The following is a 21,357-nucleotide window of genomic DNA, read 5'->3' as shown; positions in this document are numbered from 1 at the left end:
CACTGGCCGTCCTTGTCTCTGCTTTAAAGACGTCTGCAAACGCGACATGAAGTCCTGTGACATTGACCACAAGTCGTGGGAGTCAGTTGCCAGTGATCGCCAGAGCTGGCGGATAGCCATAAAGGCGTGGCTGAAGAGTGGCGAGTCGAAGAGACTTAGCAGTTGGCAGGAAAAAAGACAAATGCAAGGAGAGAGCCAACTGTGTAACAGCCCCGACAACCAATTTTATCTGCAGCCCCTGTGGAAGAGTCTGTCAATCTAGAATTGGCCTTTATAGCCACTCCAGGCACTGCTCCACAAACCACTGACCACCTCGAGGCGCTTACCCATTGTCTCTCGAGCCAAGGAGGCCAAATAAGAACATCCGTTCCCCTTTGCTGTTCTGTCTGTTTTTCTGACATATTGTGCTCTCTGGAATATTTATTTTACAACCTTGATCACCTTGTAACCATGTCTCTGTAATGGCAATTAGATCTAAATCATTTATCTCTATTTGTGCCATTCGTTCATCTTATTGCAGATGTTTCGCGCATTCAGATAAAAAACCTTTGATTTCCCTTTTTTACGTCTATTTTCTGCAGTGACCTTTATTTACTTATGTAAAATTTTTGTTAAACTCTCTGTCCCTTCATGTCCAGTTCTGCTTGTCTTGTCCCTAAATGCTGTGTTGTTCCGATGTCTCGACCCCGAAAGGGAGAATCTGAGCAATAGCCATGAAGGCATAGGCCAGATTTGTAGTTCAATGTTCGAGCAATGCTGCAGGCCCAAGGCCACGTATGAGCCATAGAATATTATTACTTACCCTGTGCCTTGAATGTCCTGTCATTGAGGTTCTTCCACCAACCAGGGGAGGTAGTGGTATAGTGGTATTGTCATTGGACTAGTAACCCAGAGACCCGGGTACTGCTCTGGGGACATTGGTTCGAAGGGTGGAATTTGAATTCAATTAATAATCTGGAATTTAAAAGCTAGTCTAATGATGGCCATGAAACCATTGTCGATTGTCATAAAAACCCATCTGGTCCAATAATGTCCTTTAGGGAAGGAAATCTGCTGTCCTTACCTGATCTGTCCCACATGTCACTCCAGACCCACAGCAATGTTGTTGACTCTTAAATGCCCTCTGAAATGGCCTAGCAAGGGCAATTAGGGATGGGCAACAATTGCTGGTCTTGCCAGAGACACCCATATGCTGTGAAAAAAAAATCAGACTGCAACCACTGCTGCTCATAGCCTGCATGGAGTGAACAATTAATCAGGTTGCTGAAAGTTAAGACTGATCTTTGTAGAATTGTAGTGAAGTGAAATTGAAGTTTAAGTGAAGGCAGTAGAGCTTTTTCATAAACAATGCCTCAGTGAACATTTATCTTGGCATTGAAGCCAAGATCTTAGCAAGGTAGGCCCTGTAAGTTGCCCAACTAGCTCAACAGGTTTTCCCACAATAGGGAATGCACCCAGATACAAACTCCACTTTCTGACAAATCGGATTCTCTCTGTTGCCAAACCTAGAGTATTTCCAGCATTTTTTGGATTATATTGCAGATTACCAGCAAGGCACTCAGTTGTATCTGACTGTGACGAAGTCAATAAGGAATGAAACCGGACAGACCACCCGGCAGCATCGACCTAGGCACTGGAAATGACAACGGCAAACCCAGCTCTGTCGACCCTGCAAAGTCCTATTTAATAACATCTGGCGGCTTGTGTCAAAGTTGGGAGAGCCGTCCTACAGACTAGTCAAGCAACAGACTGACATAGTCATGCTCACGAATCATACGTTACAGACAATGTCCCAGACACTGCCATCACCATCCCCAGGTATGTCCTGTCCCCACTGCCAGGAAAGACCCAGAGGTGGTGGCACAGTGGTATACAGTCGGGAGGGAGTTGCCCTAGTAGGCCTCAACATCGACTGGACCCCATGGCAAGGAAACCCCCTGCTGATTAACACCTACTAACCCCCCCAGCTGATGAATTGGTACTCTTCCATATTGACCACCACTTGGAGGAAGCACTGAGGGTAGCAAGGGCGCAGAATGTTTTGTGGGTGGGGTCTTCAATGTCCATCACCAAGAGTGCCTCGGTAGCACCACTACTGACTGAGCTGGCTGAGTTCTAAAGGACATAGCTGCTAGACTGGGTTTGCAGCAGGTGGTGAGGGAACCAACAAGAGGGAAAGACATACTTGACCTCATCCTCACCAATCTGCCTGGTGCATCTGTCCATGACAGTATTGGTAGGAGTGACCACTGCACAGTCCTTGTTGAGACCAAGTCCCATCTTCACATTGAGGATAACACTCCATTGTGTTGTGTGGCACTACCACCGTGCTAAATGGGATAGATTTCGAACAGATCTAGCAATGCAAAACTGGGCATCCGTGAGGCGCTGTGGGCTATCAGCAGCAGCAGAATTGTTTTTTTAAAAATTCATTCATGGGATGTGGGCGTCACTGGCTATGCCAGCATTTATTGCCCATCCCCAATTGCCCTTGAGAAGGTGGTGGTGAGCTGCCTTCTTGAACCGCTGCAGTCCATGTGAGGTAGGTACACTCATAGTGCTGTTAGGAAGGGAGTTCCAGGATTTTGACCCAGCGACAGTGAAGGAACAGTACTATAGTTCCAAGTCAGGATGGTGTGTGATTTGGACGGGAACTTGCAGGTGGTGATGTTTCCATGCATCTGCTGCTCTTGCAGTTCGAGGTGGGAGAGGTTGCGGCTTTGGAAGGTGCTGACTAAGGAGTCTTGGTGCGTTGCTGCAGTGCATCTTGTCGATGGTACGCAGTGCTGCGACTGTGCGTCGGTGGTGGAGGGAGTGAATGTTTGTGGATGGTGTGCTAATCAAGCGGGCTGCTTTGTCCTGGATGGTGTCGAGCTTTGTGAGTGTTGATGAAGCTGCACCCATCTAGGCAAATGGAGAGTATTCCATCACACTCCTGACTTGTGCCTTGTAGATGGTGGACAGGCTTTGGAGAGTCAGGAGGTGAGTTACTCGCGCAGGATTCCTCGCCTCTGACCTGCACTTGTAGCCACGGTATTTATATGGCTACTGCAGTTCAGTTTCTGGTCAATGGTAGCCCCTAGGATCTTGATAGTTGGGGATTCAGCGATGGTAATGCCATTGAATGTCAAGGGGAGATGGTTAGACTCTCTCTTGTTTGAGATGGTCATTGCCTGGCACTTGTGTGGCGCAAATGTTACTTGCCACTTATCAGCCCAAGCCTGGATATTGTCCAGGTCTTGCTGCATTTCTACATGGACTGCTTCAGTCACAAACCAGCAACTGTAACCTCATGGCCTGGCATATCCCCCACTCTACCATTACCATCAAGCTGGGGGACCAATCCTGGTTCAATGAAAATTGCAGGTGGGCATGCCAAGATCAGCACCAGGTATCCCTCAATGAGGTCTCAACCCGGTGAAGCTACAACCCAGGATTACTTGCATGCCAAACTGCGTAAGCAGCATGCGATAGGCCCCAAGAGCGAGAGTACAGTGAGACCGGCGGAGAGGAAAGAAGAGCGGCTCCAAGAGCGAGAGCACAGCAAGACCAGTGGGTTGGATATAAAAGCTCTTGGGAGGGTTCAAAGCGAACCAACAGCGTTGAGGGCGGTGGGGGGGGGGGTGGAGAAATGGAAGTGTGATGTCACAAGAAACCAGATAAGTTGGTGAGCGTTTGTCTTTTTCTCTCCAAACTAGGGCATTCTTTTATATTAGGAGATGTGAAATTAATAACCTCACTCAGGGTGAGTATAACAGTGAGTGAATAATTAAGTGTAGTCGCACAGACCAGTTCTTTAGGCATTAATTAAAATTAATAATTTAAATGAAGTACCAACTAGATTTTAGCAGAGTGAGTAGAGTATTTTTAGATTGTAGATGGGCAGCTGCGACTTGTTGCTCGCAATTCCTGTACCATGTGGGAACTTCAGGACACTTTATGTATCTTGGGGGAACCAGATGTGTAGGAAGTGTCTCCACTGCTTGAGCTCGAGCTAGGATTCCTGTGCTTGAGGGATAGCTGGAGTCACTACACAGCATCAGGGAGGATGAGAGTCTCCTGGATTGTATATTCCAGGATGTGGTCACCCCAGAGGCAGTGAGAGTTCAGGATAGTAGGTGGGTGGTCATCCAGTAGAGTAGCAAGAGGCAAGAGGTGCAGGAGTCTTCAAGGTGTGTGCCACTGCTGGAGTCCAGATCATGGCACTAATGAGTAAGGGACTGCACAGGAGGGAACAGCAAAGAGTAGAAATGCAGTCGTTTACAGGAGATTCCATGTTTAGGGGGACAGGCAGACATTTCTGTAACTGTCCCACATGGTGTGTTGTCTCCCAGGTGTTGGGGTAAAGGACATCATGGAGAGAGTGCAGAATATTCTGCTGGGAGAAGAGTGTGAGCTGGAAGTTGTGGTACACGCCAGCACCAACGACATAGAGCAGGTATTGAGGTCCTGTGGTTAGATTTTCAAGAACTAGGGGGGAAGTTAAAAAGTAGGACATCAAAGGTAGTAATCTCTGGATTACTCTTCATGCCACGCGTGAGCAAGAGTGGAAATAGGAAGATAGGGATTGTTCAATGCGTAGTTTTAAGCATGGTGAGGAGGGAGAGCTTCAGATTCTTGGGAAATTGGGTCCAGTTCTGGGGCAGGAGGCACCTATTCAAAAGCAACGGGTTGCACCACAATAGGACTGGGACCAGTGTCCTCACGGGGAGGTTCACTAGTGTTATTGGGGAGGGTTTAAACTAAATTGGCAGGGTGAGAGGCACCAGCATATAGAAAGAGGAATAAGTTGCATAAAGGAATGAGAGTGTTGGGTAGTACTAGAAAAGGAAGTAGTACCATGTTAGATAGGAACAGACTAAGAAGGACTATGAAGAATGCAAAGACAGGTTTAGAATGCATGTATGTAAATTCACAAAGTGTTGTGTATTAGATTGGTGAGCTACAAGCATGAGTAGCCGTGTGGGAATACAATGTTGTGGCAATATCAGAAATGTCGCTTAAAAATGGTGAGGATTGGGTGCTTAATATTCAAGGATACAAAATGTTCAGAAAAGATAGTGAAGGAGAAAAGGGAGGTGTGATGACATTGCTGATTAGGGAAGACATTGTAGTGTTGGAAAGGGAGGATGTTCCTGAGGATGCAAAGACAATCCATTTGGTTGGAGTTGAGAAACACAAATGGTACTGGGGGGTATTCTGTCGGCCTCCAACTAGTGAGAGAGAGGAACAAATCTGCATGTACTATGGAGTAGTGATATTGGGGAACTTTACCCAGATGTCGATTGGGATAATGTTAGAGTAAAGGGTAAGGAGGGGGAGGAATTCTGAAATGTGTTCAGGAAAACTTCCTTGACCAATATGTTCTCAGTCCAACTAGAACGGAGGCATTGCTGGAGCTGGTGCTGGGAAATGAGGTGGGCCAAATGGACCAAGTGTCTGTGGGGGAGCACTTGGGTAAGAGTGATCATTGTATCATAAAGTTTAGATTATTAATGCAGAAGAACAAGGAGAAATTTAAACTAGAATTTCTAAATTGTAAGAGGGGCGAACTTCATGGGACAAGAGGGGATCGAGCCAACATAAAATGGAACCAAAGATTGACAGGAAAAACTGTGATTAAACAATGGATGATCTTTAAAGAGGAGATGTTTCAGCTGCAGGCTAGATACGTTCCAACAAGAGTGAAAGGAAGGGGAACCAAAGCCAGGGCTCCTTGGATGACGATGGAGATAGAGAATATGAAGAAACAAAAAAAGAGGGTGAAGGATCCATGTCAGGTGAATTCTTCAAGTGAGACGCAGGCCAAATACAATAGGTTGAGAGGGGAAGTAAAGATGAAAATGTGCCTGGCAAAGAAAAAATATGAAAATAGAATGGCAGTCAACATAAAAGATAACCCAAAAATCTTCTACCGGCATGTAAATAGTAAGTGGTTGGGCAGGGCCTATTTGGGACACAGAGGTTGATATGTAATTACAGGCAGAGAGCAAGGCTGGAATACTTGATGAGTATTTTGTATCGGTGTTTACAGAGGCAGAGGATGCTGATAAAATATTGGTCGAATCGAAGATGGTAGGGGTAATAGATGGGGCGTAGTTTAAGGGGGATGTACTGAAAAGGCTGGCTATGCTTAGATTGGATAAGTTGCCTGGTCCGGAGGCTTGCATCTCAGATTGCTGAAAGAAGTGGGAGTGGAGATAGCTAGAGGAAGGTCTTCCAGTCTTCCTGAGATTTGGGGTGTCAGAGGATTGTAGAGTGGCAAACATGACGCCCCTATTCAGGAAAGCGTGTAAGGGCGTTCTTCCTAAATACAGGCCGGTCACTTTAACATCAGTGCTGGGTAATATTTTAGAAACAATAATCAGGAGGAAAAAATTGGCAATTGGAGAAGTTTGAGGTAATTATTAAACGGTGATTTGTAAAAGGCAGATCGTGTTTGACAAATCTAATTGAACTTTTTGAGGAAATAATGGAAGGTTGATGATTGAATGCAGTGGTTGTTGTCTATGTGCATTTTAAGAAAGCCTTTGACAAAGTATCACATAAAAGGCTGGTTAACAAAATTGAGACACATGGAATAGGTCAGTTTCAGGTTCAATAAAAAATTGGCTTAAGGACAGAAAACAGCGAATCACGGGAAATTGTTATTTTTCAGCCTGGAGGATGGTAGACAGTGGTGTTCCCCAAGATTCAGTGCTAGGACTATTGCTTTATCACTTGAATATTGGAATAGAGAGAAAATTTCAAAATTTGCCCATGATACCAAACTTGGAGGAGTGGCAGACAGTGAGGATGATGCCAATCAACTGCAACAGGTCATAGATAGGCTAGCAGAATGGGCAGACAAGTGGAAGTTGGAATTTAATACAGAGGAGTGTGAGGGTGATGCATTTTGGCGGAAGGGGTAGGGAGAGGCAATATAGACGACATGGCACAGTTCTAAAGATGATGGCAGAGCCCAGCATGCGAGTGCAAAAGACAAGGCTGAAGCATTTGCAACCATCTTCTGCCAGAAGGGCTGAGTAGATTTTTTTTTTTCCCTGGGATGTGGGCATCGCTGGCTAGGCCAGCATTTATTGCCCATCCCTAATTGTCCTTGAGAAGGTGGTGGTGAGCTGCCTTCTTGAACTGCTGCAGTCCATGTGGGGTAGGTATACTTACAGCGCTGTAAGGAAGGGAGTTCCAGGATTTTGACCCGGCGACAGTGAAGGAACTTGCAAGTGGTGGTGTTCCCATGCATCTGCTGCCCTTTTCCTTTTAGGTGATAGAGGTCGCGGGTTTGGAAGGTGCTGTCAAAGGAACCTTGGTGCGTTGCTGCAGTGCATCTTGTAGATGGTACACAGTGGTGTCTGTACGTCGGTGATGAAGGGAGGGAATGTTTGTGGATGGGGTGCTAATCAAGTGCGCTGCTTTGTCCTGGATGGTGTCGAGCATCGTGAGTGTTGGAGCTGCACCCATTCAGGCAAGTGGAGAGGATTCCATCACACTCCTGACTTGTGCCTTGTAGATGGTGGACAGGTTTTGGGGAGTCAGGAGGTGAGTTACTCGCCACAGGATTCCTAGCCTCTGACCTGCTCTTGTAGCCACGGTATATATATGGCTACTGCAGTTCAGCTTCTGGTCAATGGTAACCCCCAGGATGTTGTTAGTGTGGGATTCAGCAATCATAATGCCATTGAATGTCATGGGGAGATGGTTAGATTCTCTCTTGTTGGAGATGGTCATTGCCTGGCACTATTGTGGCACGAATGTTCGTTGCCACTTATCAGCCCAAGCCTGGATATTGTCCAGGTCTTTCTGCATTTCTACACGGACTGCTTCGGTATCTGAGGAGTTGCGAATGGTGCTGAACATTGTGCAATCATCAGCGAACATCCCTACTTCTGACCTTATGATGACCAGATGATCCACCTTGGTTCCTCCTGAGCTTCCCATCATTGCAGTGCCAATATTTGGCCAACCCAGTTCACTCCACGTGATATCAGGGAGCGGGTGAGTGTGCTGGATACAGCAAAGGTTATGGGCCCCAACAACATCCTGGCTGTAGTGCGAAGACACAGCCGTACCTCTAGCCAAGCTATAAAACTGGTATCTGCCTGATAAATAGATAAGAGATGTACAGCACTGAAACAGGCTCTTCAGCCCACCAAGTCTGTGTCGACCATCAACCACCCATTTATATTAATACTACATTAATCCCATATTCCCTACCACATCCCCACCTTTTCTCAATTCTCCTACCACCTACCTACACTCGGGGCAATTTACAATGGCCAATTTACCCATCAACTTGCAAGTCTTTGGCTGTGGGAGGTAACCGGAGCACCTGGCAGAAACCCACACGGTCACAGGGAGAACTTGCAAACTCCGCACAGGCAGTACCCAGAATTGAACCCAGGTCGTTGGAGCTGTGAGGCTGCAGTGCTAACCACTGTGCCACTAAATTGCTCGGTTATGTCCTGTCCACAGAAAGCAGGACAAATTCAATCTGGCCAATTACCATCCCATAAGCAGAGTGATAATAGATGACAGTCCTGTCGAGCGGCACTTACTCAAAAATAACCGGCTAACTGATGCTCAGTTTGTGTTCCAGCAGGACCACTCAGTGCCAGGTATCATTACAGTCTTGGTCCAGAAGAGCTGAAAGCCATAGTTGAGGTGAGAGTGACTGCCCTTGACATCAAGGCAGCATTTTCCCCTGTGTGATATCAAGGAGCCCTAACCAAATTGAAATCAATGGGAATGAGGGGCACAACTTTCCACTAGTTGGAGTCATTCCTAGCTCAAAGGAAGATGGTTGTAGTTGTTGGAGGTCAATCTTCTCAGCCCCAGGATATCGCTGCAGGAATTCCTCAGGGTAGTGACCTCGGCCTAATCATCTTAAGCTGCTTCATCAATGACCTTCTCTCCTGCATAAGGCCGGAAGTGATTATTGCTCAGTGTTCACTTCCATTCGTAACTCCTCAGATACTGAAGCAGTCTGCGCCTACATGCAGCAAGATATGGACAGCATTCAGGGTTGGGCTGATAATTATCAAGTAACGTTTGCACCACACAAGTGCCAGGCAATGACTGTCTCCAACAAGAGAGAACCTAACCACCTCCCCATGATGTTCAGTGGCATTACCATTGCTGAATCTCCCACCATTAACATCCTGGAAGTGGGGCATAGTCACCATTGAGAAGAAGCTTTATTGGAGAAACCACATCAATACTGGGAGTACAAGAGAGGTTGGAGGCTGGAAATTCTGTGACGAGTAACTCACCTCCTGACTCCTAAAAGCTTTTTCCACCATCTCCATGGCACAAGTTAGGAGTGTGATACTGTGCTCTCCACTTGTCAGGATAGGTGCAGCTCCAACAATGCTCAAGTTTGACACCATCCAGGATGAAGCAGCCTGCTTGATTGGCACCCCATCCATCACCTTAAGCAGGCATTCCCTGCACCACCAATGCACTTTGGCCACAGTGTGCACCATCTACCATAAGCAACTCATCAATGCTTCTTCGACAGCACCTTCCAAACCTGTGACCTCTACCATTTATAACAGCGGTTCTCCAACTTTTTCATCCACTTGGGTAGGGCAAAAGACCCCGCGGACAACCTACCAGTCCTACCCCACCCGCTTTCACTTGCCATTGCAAAAGAACTCATCAGAATTATTGAGAAGAATGGCGCTGCTTTTGTTGAGACACCAATGAGGTGATGTCTGGTTCCAAGGTGGAGCGATTCATTCTCATGTTGGCCTCCATGTTCAGCCGGTTCCTCTTTGTTTTCAGCCCCACAAGTGTTGAAAATCTGCTCTCGTGTTGTATGTGGTAATGGTAACATAAGCCTTGCTTATAAAACGACACTGTTGTTGCTTGTGCTTATGATGGCTCGTGCCGTTGTTATGAAAGTGCTTCCATTTCTTAAAATATGTTTTGAGGACTCGAGTTTAAAAATTGTGGAAATGGATTCATTTGCAAGACTGAAGAGATTACATAGATGCTGGACTTCGTTTTTTTTTAAAAGGTCACTGGAAGGACTTGAGATTTTGTTTAAAAACAAGCCTTTATTGGATGTCACGTGCCTTAAGCTAAGTAAACCGCAGGAGCCTTGGTGACTAGGGGAGTTGTTTACAGAGAAGTGCCATGTTAAGATTTATGGTTGTCAAGAGTTAGTTTCATTTTGCGTGTTGTTTTGAGTCAGTTGGTGGTAAGCCTGCTAAGAGAGAATCCACCAGCTCATCCTTTTCCTCCTCTTTGAGAAACCCTGAGAATCCAGTGTGTGGACTGGAAAAATTGATGCTGCATTTTTCCTGAAAAGCCTGCCCGACTAATCCTTGATGCTGCCTGAAGAGAACTGTTCCAAAAAAGATCCCAGTGACAGACGTCCAAGAGTATCCGGATGCCAGACTAAAAGGGCCAGCCAAGAACACTGCATATCTTGTTCTTTTTTCTCTTTGAAGAATTAACAAGTATTTGGCCAAAATATTTTTTTGTCTTTTTGGAAAGAGATCTCTGTCAAGAAAACTTTTTTTTCTTTAACCAGTGTATCTGTGTGTGAGAGAGTGAGAGTGTGTTGGGTTAATATAGAAGCGAACTTTCATATTTCAACCTGCATGTTAATGCTTTGCATCTTTATTCAATAAGTCTTGTTTTATAATTTAATAATTTTTTTTATTAACAAAATCTGATTGGTGGATTTTATTCTGAAATAGAAATAGAGTATATAATTGGCTGTATCAGTAACTGGGTAAAACATTTAAATATATGTTGTGACCCGTGGAGAAGTGGAACTAGAGAAAGACAGTGCACTCCTCCAGCCTCGGTCGTAACACCGTGTACGCGGGGGCCGGTCTGGTTGTGTGATGTTGCGTGAGTGTTGGGGTCAAGGGTTCTGGCCTGTTCTCTCATATGGCCTCAGCCATGGCGTTGCGCATCAATGACTTGCATTTTGGACCAGCCCGCGGACCACCTGGAGGACCCTCGTAGACCATCAGTGAACCGCGGACCACATTTTGAGAACCACTGACCTGGAAGAACAAGACCAGCAGCTGCATGGGAACACTACCACTTGCAAGTTGTTCTGTAAATCATACACAATGCTGATTTGCAAAATATATGTTCTTTCATCATTGTTCAAAATCCTCGAACTCCTGAGCTAACTGCACTGTAGGTATACCCTCACTGCACGGACTGCAGTGATTCAAGAAGGGTGGTCACCACCATCTTAAGGGCAATTAGGGATGGGCAATAAATGCTGTCCTTGCCAGTGCACCCAGATCCTGTGAATGAATACAAAAAGTTTTGGGAGTCAGCAGGGAAATACAGTTAGAGTAAACAGCTCCGATGTGGAACTGGCACAGGGCTTGAAATTTCTGATTGTAAGTAAAGAAAAAGAAGTTAATAATGAGGGAGACAGAAAAAGCTGTTTTGTAGCAAGGAGTTTAGTTAATTACGCAAAGAAATAAAGAATATAGGCCCCACTCATTATCGACTTTAAATATAAAAGAATATTCAGTAGTAACAATGTGTTTTCACTCAGTGACTGGCAGCTGTAACCTTCGTGTCGGCCTTGACTCAGTAGTAGCACACTTGCCTATGAGTTAGAAGGCCAGGGCTTCAAGTCCGACTCCAGATACCTGAGCACATAATCTCATCTGATTTTCCATTGCAGCACACTGAGGGATCCCACAGTGCTATTTGAAGGTGAGCAGAGGAGTTCACCTCGTGTACTGCTCTTGATTTATCCCTCAACCAACATCCCTAAAAAAAAAAAGGAAAATACTGTGGATGCTGGAAATCTGAAACAAAAACAGAAAATTCTGGAAGGTCTGGCAGCATCTCTGGAGAGAAACAGAGTTAACTGTTCTGATGAAAGGTCACAGACCTGAAATGTTAACTCTGTTTTTCTCTCCACAGATATTGCCTGACCTGCTGAGTATTTCCAACATTTTCTGCTTTTTTAATCAATGAAAACATCATTTGGTTGTTATCTCAGTGATGTTTGGGTGGCTGTGCTGTGTGCAAATTGGTTGTTACATTACAATAATAATTACACTATAAAAAGTATTTCAGTGGCTGGGAACAAAGGTGTGATTTTATTTTATCATTGTGGGTGAAGTCGAGAAGTGACTCAACAAAAAGAGATGAAGGCAGACCTTTTATATGATGGAATATAAAATTTGCTGTTAAAGCAAGTGAATTGAGTTGAAAACTGTGCATGTGTGATTTGCTGGCACTGATTCATGACCTGTTTTTTAAAAAAAAAGACTTGACAGCCAAGGAAGAGAAAAGGCCTTTTGGCCCACTCATCTCTGTAATCTTGCATCTCACTCAGCCAAACATCCAACTGTATTTTAACTCCACTGCTTTACCGTGTAAATTATTCTGCATAATTATCACCATTTTAGTCAAGATTCATTTCAAATAGTTATTTTAAATTTATCTTCCAAGGCGCTAATTTCTGGAATTCCCTTCCTAGAGCTCTCCATTTCTCTACTTCTCTTTCCTCCTTTTAAGACGCTCCATAAAAGCTGCAATGTTGACTGAGTTTTTGATCATCTGCCCTAATACCTCCTTATGTAGCTCGATGTCAAATTTTGCTTTATAACGCTTCTGTGAAGTGCCTTGAGATGTTTTATTACATTGAAGGTGCTATCTATATATGACTTGTTGTTGTTGAAGTTGCCAGAGAGCTGTTGGGTCAATGAGCTGCTTGCTTACGTTAACATTTAATTGATATTCCCATGTTCCTCGAGTGAGCCAGTTGGTCCACTTCTTCAGAGTTCCATTCCCACATTAGGCCGTCTTGTAACCTCCGTCAATGAGTTTGTGCTAAGTCGTGTTCTTTGGCCACTTGCCCCATGTGTCGTTGTTGGGTACCAAAGGCTATGTATACCACTGGCTCTTTTTAAATAATGAATATAATTTTACTGTCAGCAGTCTGCAACTATCCTGGTTAAATTTGAACTGATTCAATGATGTTTCTTTGTATTTGCTTCAGCTTGTTCACAGATGCTGCGCAAGATCTGGATCCACTGGTCCTTGTACGTACACATTCGAAAAACCAAGCGTATGATGCAGGCTGAGGCACAAGAGTTCTGTGTAAAAGCAACTGTTCGGTAAGTGCAAACCAACAACTATTATATTTCAATAAAATTTTGTTTTTAATTAATTGAGGGATGTCAGTGCTGAAAAACAGAATTTACTTTGGCCATTTACTGTCAGCATCAGTTTACACTGGAGCCAGGCTAGATATACCAAGGGTCAAATACATCAGTGTACATAGGAGCCAAGTCAGATATACCAAGGGCTGGATTCATTACGACGCAGAAGCATCAGATACACACTAAATTCACACAGCTCCTTTACACTGGGCAGAAGGCTTTTGGTGTGTACTCTTCTAATGTTATAATTTAAATATTCTCCACTGTTGTCAACATTTTTGTCCAATTAATCAAAGTTAGATCCTTTGTATCCTTGTAGATTTGCCCTATTCCAGTGTTGTAGCTTTGTTTTTATCGTTTTTCTTTGTCATTTCTGACTGAAAGCCTAATTCTCTGCGATCACTGCCTCTTAATAGTTCTCAGTAATAGCTTTCATTTCTACAGCAGCTTTAATTTAGTAGAACATCCCCAGGTGTTTTGCGGAAGAGTACCAAGACAAAAACTGATGCTAAACCAAAGAAGGAGATTGTAGGACAGGTGATGAAACATTTGGTCCAAAGAGATAGGTTTTAAGGAGCTTCATAAAGGAGAGAGGAGTGGAGCGGTTTAGAGAGTGAATTCAAGAACTAAGGACCTAGACAGCTGAAGGAACGGCTGCTCATTGGAGGGTGAAGGAAGTGGGGGATGCACAAGAGGGTAGAATTTGAGGAGCGCACAGTTTTCGGAGGGTTGTAAGGTTGGAGGAGGTTACAAAGATTGGGAAGGTGAGACCATGGAAGGATTTTAATACGAAGATGAGAATTTTAAATTTGCAGTGATGATGAATCAGGAACCAATGTAGGGTCATTGAGCACGGGAGATGGGTGGGTGAGACTTAGGGTATGGGGAACATGAAGGGTTTAGATAAAGTAAATAAACAGCAACTGTTTACAGTGGCTGAAGGGTGGATCATAAGAGAGGGCACAAATTTAAGCTGTTTGGCAAAAGAACTTGAGGTGACGAGGGAAAACCTTTTTGCGCAATGTGTGGTTAGGATTTGGAATGCACTGCCTGAAAGGGTCGCAGAATCAATCAGATTCAATGGTAACTTGCAAAAGGGAATTAGATATGTACCTTGAAAAGGAAATGTTTGCAGCGATGTGCAGAAAGAGCAGGGGAGTGGGACTAACAGGATTGCTCCTCGATTAAGCTGGTGCGGGCTCATTAGGCAAATGATCTCATTCTGTCATGCACAAAGAACAAAGAACAGTACAGCACAGGAACAGGCTATTCGGCCCTCCAAGCCTGCGCCGATCTTGATGCCTGCCTAAACTAACACCTTCTGCACTTCCGGGGCCCATATCCCTCTATTCCCTTCCTATTCATATATTTGTCAAGATGTCTCTTAAACGTCGCTATCTTATCTGCTTCCACCACCTCCCCTGGCAGCAAGTTCCAGGCACTCGCCACCCTCTGTGTAAAAAAACTTGCCTCGCACATCCCCTCTAAACTTTGCCCCTCGCACCTTAAACCTATGTCCCCTAGTAACTGACTCTTCCACCCTGGGAAAAAGCTTCTGACTATCCACGATGTCCATGACGCTCATAACTTTGTAAACCTCTATCATGTCGCCCCTCCACCTCCGTCGTTCCAGTGAAAACAATCCGAGTTTTTCTAACCTCTCCTCATAGCTAATGCCCTCCAGACCAGGCAACATCCTGGTAAACCTCCTCTGTACCCTCTCCAAAGCTTCCACGTCCTTCTGGTAGTGTGGCGACCAGAATTGCAGGCAATATTCTAAGTGTGGCCTAACTAAGGTTCTGTACAGCTGCCACATGACTTGCCAATTTTTATACTCTATGCCTTGACCGATGAAGGCAAGCATGCCGTATGCCTTCTTGACTACCTGATCCACCTACGTTGCCACTTTCAGTGACCTGTGGACCTGTACGCCCAGATCTCTCTGCCTGTCAATACTCCTAAGGGTTCTGCCATTTCCTGTATACCTCCCACCTGCATTCGACCTTCCAAAATGCAATACCTCACATTTGACCGGATTAAACTCCATCTGCCATTTCTCCGCCCAAGTCTCCAACCGATCTATATCCTGCTGTATCCTCTGACAATCCTCATCATTATCCGCAACTCCACCAACCTTTGTGTTGTCCGCAAACTTACTAATCAGACCAACTACATTTTCCTCCAAATCATTTATATATACTACAAACAGCAAAGGTCCCAGCACTGATCCCTGCGGAACACCACTAGTCACATCCCTCCATTCAGAAAAACACCCATTCACTGTTGCTCTCTGTCTTCTGTGACTGAGCCAGTTCTGTATCCATCTTGCCAGCTCACCTCTGATCCCTTGTGACTTCACCTTTTGCACCAGTCTGCCATGCGGGACCTTGTCAAAGGCTTTACTAAAGACCATATAGACAACATCCACCGCCCTTCCCTCATCAATCATCTTCGTTACTTCCTCAAAAAACTCAATCAAATTAGTAAGACACGACCTCCCCTTCACAAAACCATGCTGTCTCTCGCTAATTAGTTTGTTTGTTTCCAAATGGGAGTAAATCCTGTCCCGAAGAATCCTCTCTAATAGTTTCCCTACCACTGACGTAAGGCTCACCGGCCTATAATTTCCTGGATTATCCTTACCACCCTTCTTAAACAAAGGAACAACATTGGCTATTCTCCAGTCCTCTGGGACCTCACCTGTAGCCAATGAGGATGCAAAGACTTCTGTCAAGGCCCCAGCAATTTCTTCCCTTGCCTCCCTCAGTATTCTGGGGTAGATCCCATCAGGCCCTGGGGACGTATCTACCTTAATGCTTTGCAAGACACCCAACACCTCCTTTTTGATAATGAGATGACTGAGACTATCTACACTCCCTTCCCTAGGCTCATCATCCACCAAGTCCTTCTCCTTGGTGAATACGGATGCAAAGTACTCATTTAGCACCTCACCCATTTCCTCTGGCTCCACGCATAGATTCCCATCTCTGTCCTTGAGTGGGCCAACCCTTTCCCTGGTTACCCTCTTGCTCTTTATATATGTATAAAAAGCCTTGGGATATTCCCTAATCCTGTTTGCCAATGACTTTTCATGATCCCTTTTAGCCCTCCTAACCCCTTGCTTAAGTTCCTTCCTACTGTCTTTATATTCCTCAAGTGCTTCTTCTGTTCCTAGCCTTCCAGCCCTTACAAATGCTTCCTTTTTCTTTTTGACTAGGCTCACAATATCCCGTGTTATCCAAGGTTCCCGAAACTTGCCAAACTTGTCTTTCTTCCTCACAGGAACATGCTGGTCCTGGATTCTAATCAGCTGACGTTTGAAAGACTCCCACATGTCAGATGTTGATTTACCCTCAAACAGCCGCCCCCAATCTAAATTCTATAATATTCTATAATTCTACCAGACTTTTGGATGAGCTCAAGTTTATGTATGGTAGAAGCCTGACCAGGAGTGTTTTTGGTTGGAGTTAAGAAAAGCATTGATGAGTGTTTCTGCCCTTCAAGTTCAAATGTTTTCCCCCATTTATTACTCGGAACCATGTTCAATGCTATATTTTTGATTGCATTTAGCAACTGGTGCAGACTGTTTTGTCCATCACTGTTAAGTGTTACATCCCAGGCTATTTCTGGATAATTTAAGTTCTCTATCAATACAGACCAGTAAATTCCTGCAGTTCTCTTTGTATTTTCAACAGATCCCGTTCTCTGTGCCTTTTTCAATATTTGATATAGCTTACAATGGCTGCCCAGCCCACTGTTGATCGATTAATGGGCGAACTTGCATGTTAACCAGCACCGTATTTTGCAGGGCTGCGTGGTCTATCTGGATCAAACAGTTGGAGAGGAAGGAAAGAAATAGCGAAATGGACGGCTTAGCAATGCAGCATTGGGCAGAAACCTTAAAGCACAGGGTATGTGTGAGGGTAGAATTTTCATATGTCTTGATGATTCAGGAAAGTTGTGCTTTCTGTGTTGCATGTGTCTGTTTTTTTGATTATGTGTACTGTATACATCTGGTTATTTTTACTCATATCTGAAAACTACATAAGATTGTATGGCATTTGTAGAATATTAATTGTCTATCTGTTTTCATATTTTCCCCTTCCAACTAACTCTTAAAGGTACCGTTCCAAGGGCACCAGTCACTCAGACCTTAGCTAGTGGCCATACTGCAAAACCTTTGTCAGTAACTGTTAGCAGAGGGCCACAGAGGACATCATGGCTGATTTGTACTGTCTTGGATTGTTGTCCACTCACAGGCACTTCACTGCAGGGGGACATTGGATGATAAATAGGAGTGATAACCTTGCCTGAATATTACCCCTTCAGCAACTACAGGGTGTTGAGGCCACAGATAGCAATCTTACTTCAATTCATCTTGAGGGAGTCTCTTATTTTGTATCGTACAGTACAGTTACTTTACCCAGAAAACATGGCAAGCTTTTTTTTAAGAAAACCTTTTTGCTGGAATACCAGTGCATTATTCAGGGTGATGATGTAGAACTACTTCAAACATGCAAAATGGCTGCCCAGTGAGTTTAGTTTCTTTTCTTTGTACAGGATTGTTGTAATATGGAGTGTTTTAACACGGGGAGTGGTTGAGGCATAGAACTTTTTTTCAAGGCAAAACTGGGCAAATATTTCAGAAGAAAACAAAACTGCATTTGAACCTCCAGCTCTGGGCTGGCTTGGGCCGTGCAGTCGCCTGTTAACAGCCTGACTGCCCATATGCCTTTTTTCTCCTTTGTTCCTGAGTATTCACAGCAAGTGGACGGACAAGGTATCTGACTTCTTCCCCATTCAGGGATTCACCAATAGTTCTGTCAGCTAGACTGACTACCCCCTTCCCAACATTTTATTGTCTTCAGTGATGGGCTTACGTGAAAAGAAACTGTTCCTTCAATCTCTCAGCTAAATTTTATTGTCTGAAGCACTCTGTTTCAGACTGTCTTAATTCTCTAAGCTACGTTTCCCAGCTCTTAAGAACACCATATTTAACTCAAATAGCAGTATTTTTAATGTGAAATTCGCCAAAATTCTTTTGTGGCAGCCCAGTTACAAATTGCAAAATCAGACACGAAGCTTGGAAGCTTTGCCGAGGTAATAGAGAACACCCAGACCCTCCAGAGCTGCACTTCAACAAGCAGGAGGGGAGGGCAGGGCAGAGAATTGCTAAGGTGAAGAATAGCAAAATGGAGTCCAATGCCAACCGCACATTTATTTTGTGATAGTTACATAAGCAAGTCACAAATTTAAATAGTGCTGGGGCCGAGATTTATTTATTTCTTCTTCCTCATCCCTCCTCAAATGTCATGTTTTGTTGTGACCACGTGACCGGGTAAGTGAATGAGCTGGACTGCTCCATACCTCAGTGCTCATGCTGATATTTGTTCAGCCAGCAGGTGGCAGGCTTGTGCATATGTGGGGGGCACTGGGATCTGTTACCTACAGTTCACTGAACAGCGCAACTGAGCACTGATGAAACCAGTCAAACAACGTGGACACAGTGAGATAGAACATTCAAGAACTCTTAATGAAGACAGGATCCTTTGTCTTAACCTCACTGGTTCAGATTTATTTTCATTTCTTTCCTTCCCCTCCCCTGCAATATTGTCCCTTCTGTTCCTTACTGGGTTGCAGTTTCACAGATGCCAGTACCCTCAGTATCTGACACTTGTCCATTCTGCATGGGTGGGCCTTGTCAGTGAACATGGGCAAGCTATTTGACAAGGGCATCAAAGCCAAGTCTGATCGTTGCGCTTGCCGGCAGAAGTCACTGGGCAATGCCCAGGAACCTTGGTTTTTCTCCTTTCCTGCATGGTCTGCAGAAGCTAATTGTCATGCACCTGCAGCTGCCCTGCCTGAGCTTTGCTCATCTCCAGGCCCATTGTCAAGAAAATATCAGAATGGGTGTGAGTGAGAGAAAAATATAAAACTGACTTTATTTTTCAGATGCGGCGCAGTGGTTAGCACTGCAGCCTCACAGCTCCAGGGACCCGGGTTCGATTCTGGGTACTGCCTGTGCGGAGTTTGCAAGTTCTCCCTGTGTCTGCGTGGGTTTTCCCCGGGTGCTCCGGTTTCCTCCCACAGCCAAAGACTTGCAGGTGGTAGGTAAATTGGCCGTTGTAAATTGCCCCTAGTGTAGATAGGTGATAGGGAATATGGGATTACTGTAGGGCGAGTATAAATGGGTGGTTGTTGGTCGGCACAGACTCGGTGGGCCGAAGGGCCTGTTTCAGTGCTGTATCTCTAAATAAATAAAAAAATAAATGCTGACTAATTTCTGATTTGCATTTTTTATTTGCACATATTTAAAAAATATTTTTAAATATCAACACTACATCGTATGTTATAAAGTTTCAGCTGCAATAGGGTGGATGATGAATGCCGAAAGACTTTATTGGTGTACTGTTGTCCTCTCTGCTTTGAGTGCAGGTTTGGCTTCAGTGGAATGCAATGTTGCATCTGTTGCAGCAAGAGCAGGAGAAGGATGCCCGAGCACAGCACATGTACCAGCGTCATTGCCTGCGGCGATCCCTGTTGGCTTGGCTTGTATATGTCCAGGTTTGCAGGGACAAGAAGTGCCGATACAGTAAGTTTCTGGGGTGGAGGCTTGAAACCCAACTGCCTTTTGGTTTCCCGACCCTCAGCTTTATGCAATGTCACCGTTTACGGTTGAGAGTTAAAGTTTGTGTCTGTGACTAACTGTTAAATTCCAGGGCTGAACAGTCTTAGTCATTTGTAGTGAGATTTGATTGGGCTGTCTCGTTCCAGTTTGCATCTTTCTAGGAGGTTCATGTGTGCAGAATTGAGGTGAGGGCAGGAAAGCTTGGTTGATGAGATGGTTTCTATGAGATTTTTAAAGGAGGAAATTCCGGACAGTTGGACAAATGTATTTGAAGGTACTGGTGCTATTGGAGGGGTGAAGGGTGGTGGGATGCATAAGAGACCAGAAACGAAAGATTAAATAATTTTTGGGGGGTGGGCGGGGGCAGGGTGGGTATAGGACGAGAGGAGGTTATGCTGATAGTATGGAGCAAGATTATGGAGTGATTTAAAGATGAGGATTTTAAATTCGAGTTGTTGGGGAACTGGGAGTAGGATGAGGAGGAGAAGCAAGCATGACTTAGTGCAGCAATGTTTTCCACAGCTTGGAGTTGGTAGAGAATGGGAGGCCAGCAAGGAAAGCGTTAGAATAGTCAAGTCTGGAAGTGACAAATGCACAGATTTCAACAGGGAAAGGGCTGAAGTCGGGATGGAAACTCATCTGGTTCACTAATGTCCTTTAGGGTAGGAAATCTGCTATCCTTACCTGGTCTGGCCTTCATGTGACTCCAGACCCACAGAAATGTGGTTGTTTCTTAACTGCCCTCTGAAATGGCCTAGCAAGCCGGTCAAGAGCAATGAGGGATGGGCAACAAATGCTGGCCTTGCCAGCGATGCCTACATCCGCATGAAAGAATAAAAAAAGTCTACCCAGCAATGTGGAAAATTGCCCAGGTATGTCCTGTGCACAAAAAGCAGGACAAATCCAGCCCAGCCAATTACAGCTCTATCAGTCTACACCCGATCCGCAGCAAAGTGATAGAAGGGGTCGTCGACAGTCCTATCCAGTGGCACTTGTTCAGCAATAACCTCACTGACGCTCAGTTTGGGTTCTTCCAGGGCCACTCAGCTCCTGACCTCAAGGACAAAAGAGCTGAACTCCGGAGGTGAGGTGAGAGTGACTGCCCTTGACATCAGGGCAGCATTTGACCGAGTATGGCATCAAGCAGCCCGAGCAAAACTGGAGTCAATGGGAATCGGTGAAAGGTCTTTGCTGGTTGGAGTCATACCTAGCACTGGGAGACCTCAACAATGACTCCGGACCCCATGAGGTTTCATGGCATCAGGTCAAACACAGGCAAGGAAACCTCCTGCTGATTACCATCTTACCGTCCCCCCTCAGCTGACGAATCAGTACTTCTCCATGTTGAACACCAATTGGAAGAAGCACTGAGGGTAGCAAGGGCACAAAATGTCCTCTTGGTGGGGTCTTCAATATCCATCACCAAGAGTGGCTTGGTACCACCACTACTGAGTGAGCTAGCCGAGTCCGAAAGGACATAGCTGCTAGGCTGGGTCAGCGGCAGGTGGTAAGGGAACCAACAAGAGGGAAAAACCTACTTGACTTCGTCGTAACCAATCTACCTGTCCATTT

At 45.0% G+C, this 21,357-nt stretch overlaps 1 protein-coding gene across 4 annotated transcripts in view; it reads left to right on the top strand.

Annotated features, from left to right (window-relative positions):
- sfi1 (SFI1 centrin binding protein) overlaps positions 1–21,357 on the top strand; it is a 235,048-nt gene that overhangs the window by 55,520 nt on the left and 158,171 nt on the right. For all 4 annotated transcript variants that reach the window (XR_010977296.1, XR_010977297.1, XM_068055387.1 and 1 more), the window contains exons 7-9: positions 12,995–13,112; positions 16,966–17,068; positions 19,593–19,749. Coding sequence is in view for 2 of the 4 variants with exons in the window: in XM_068055387.1 (XP_067911488.1) it covers positions 12,995–13,112; positions 16,966–17,068; positions 19,593–19,749 (378 nt within the window). In the remaining 2 variants the exon portion in view is untranslated. The remainder of the gene's footprint in view (positions 1–12,994; positions 13,113–16,965; positions 17,069–19,592; positions 19,750–21,357) is intronic.

This window comes from Heterodontus francisci, chromosome 23 (assembly GCF_036365525.1).
Source record: "Heterodontus francisci isolate sHetFra1 chromosome 23, sHetFra1.hap1, whole genome shotgun sequence".
NCBI lineage: Eukaryota > Metazoa > Chordata > Chondrichthyes > Heterodontiformes > Heterodontidae > Heterodontus > Heterodontus francisci.
The sequence above is the reverse complement of the archived record's forward strand: the minus strand, read 5'-3'. Positions and strand labels throughout refer to the sequence as shown.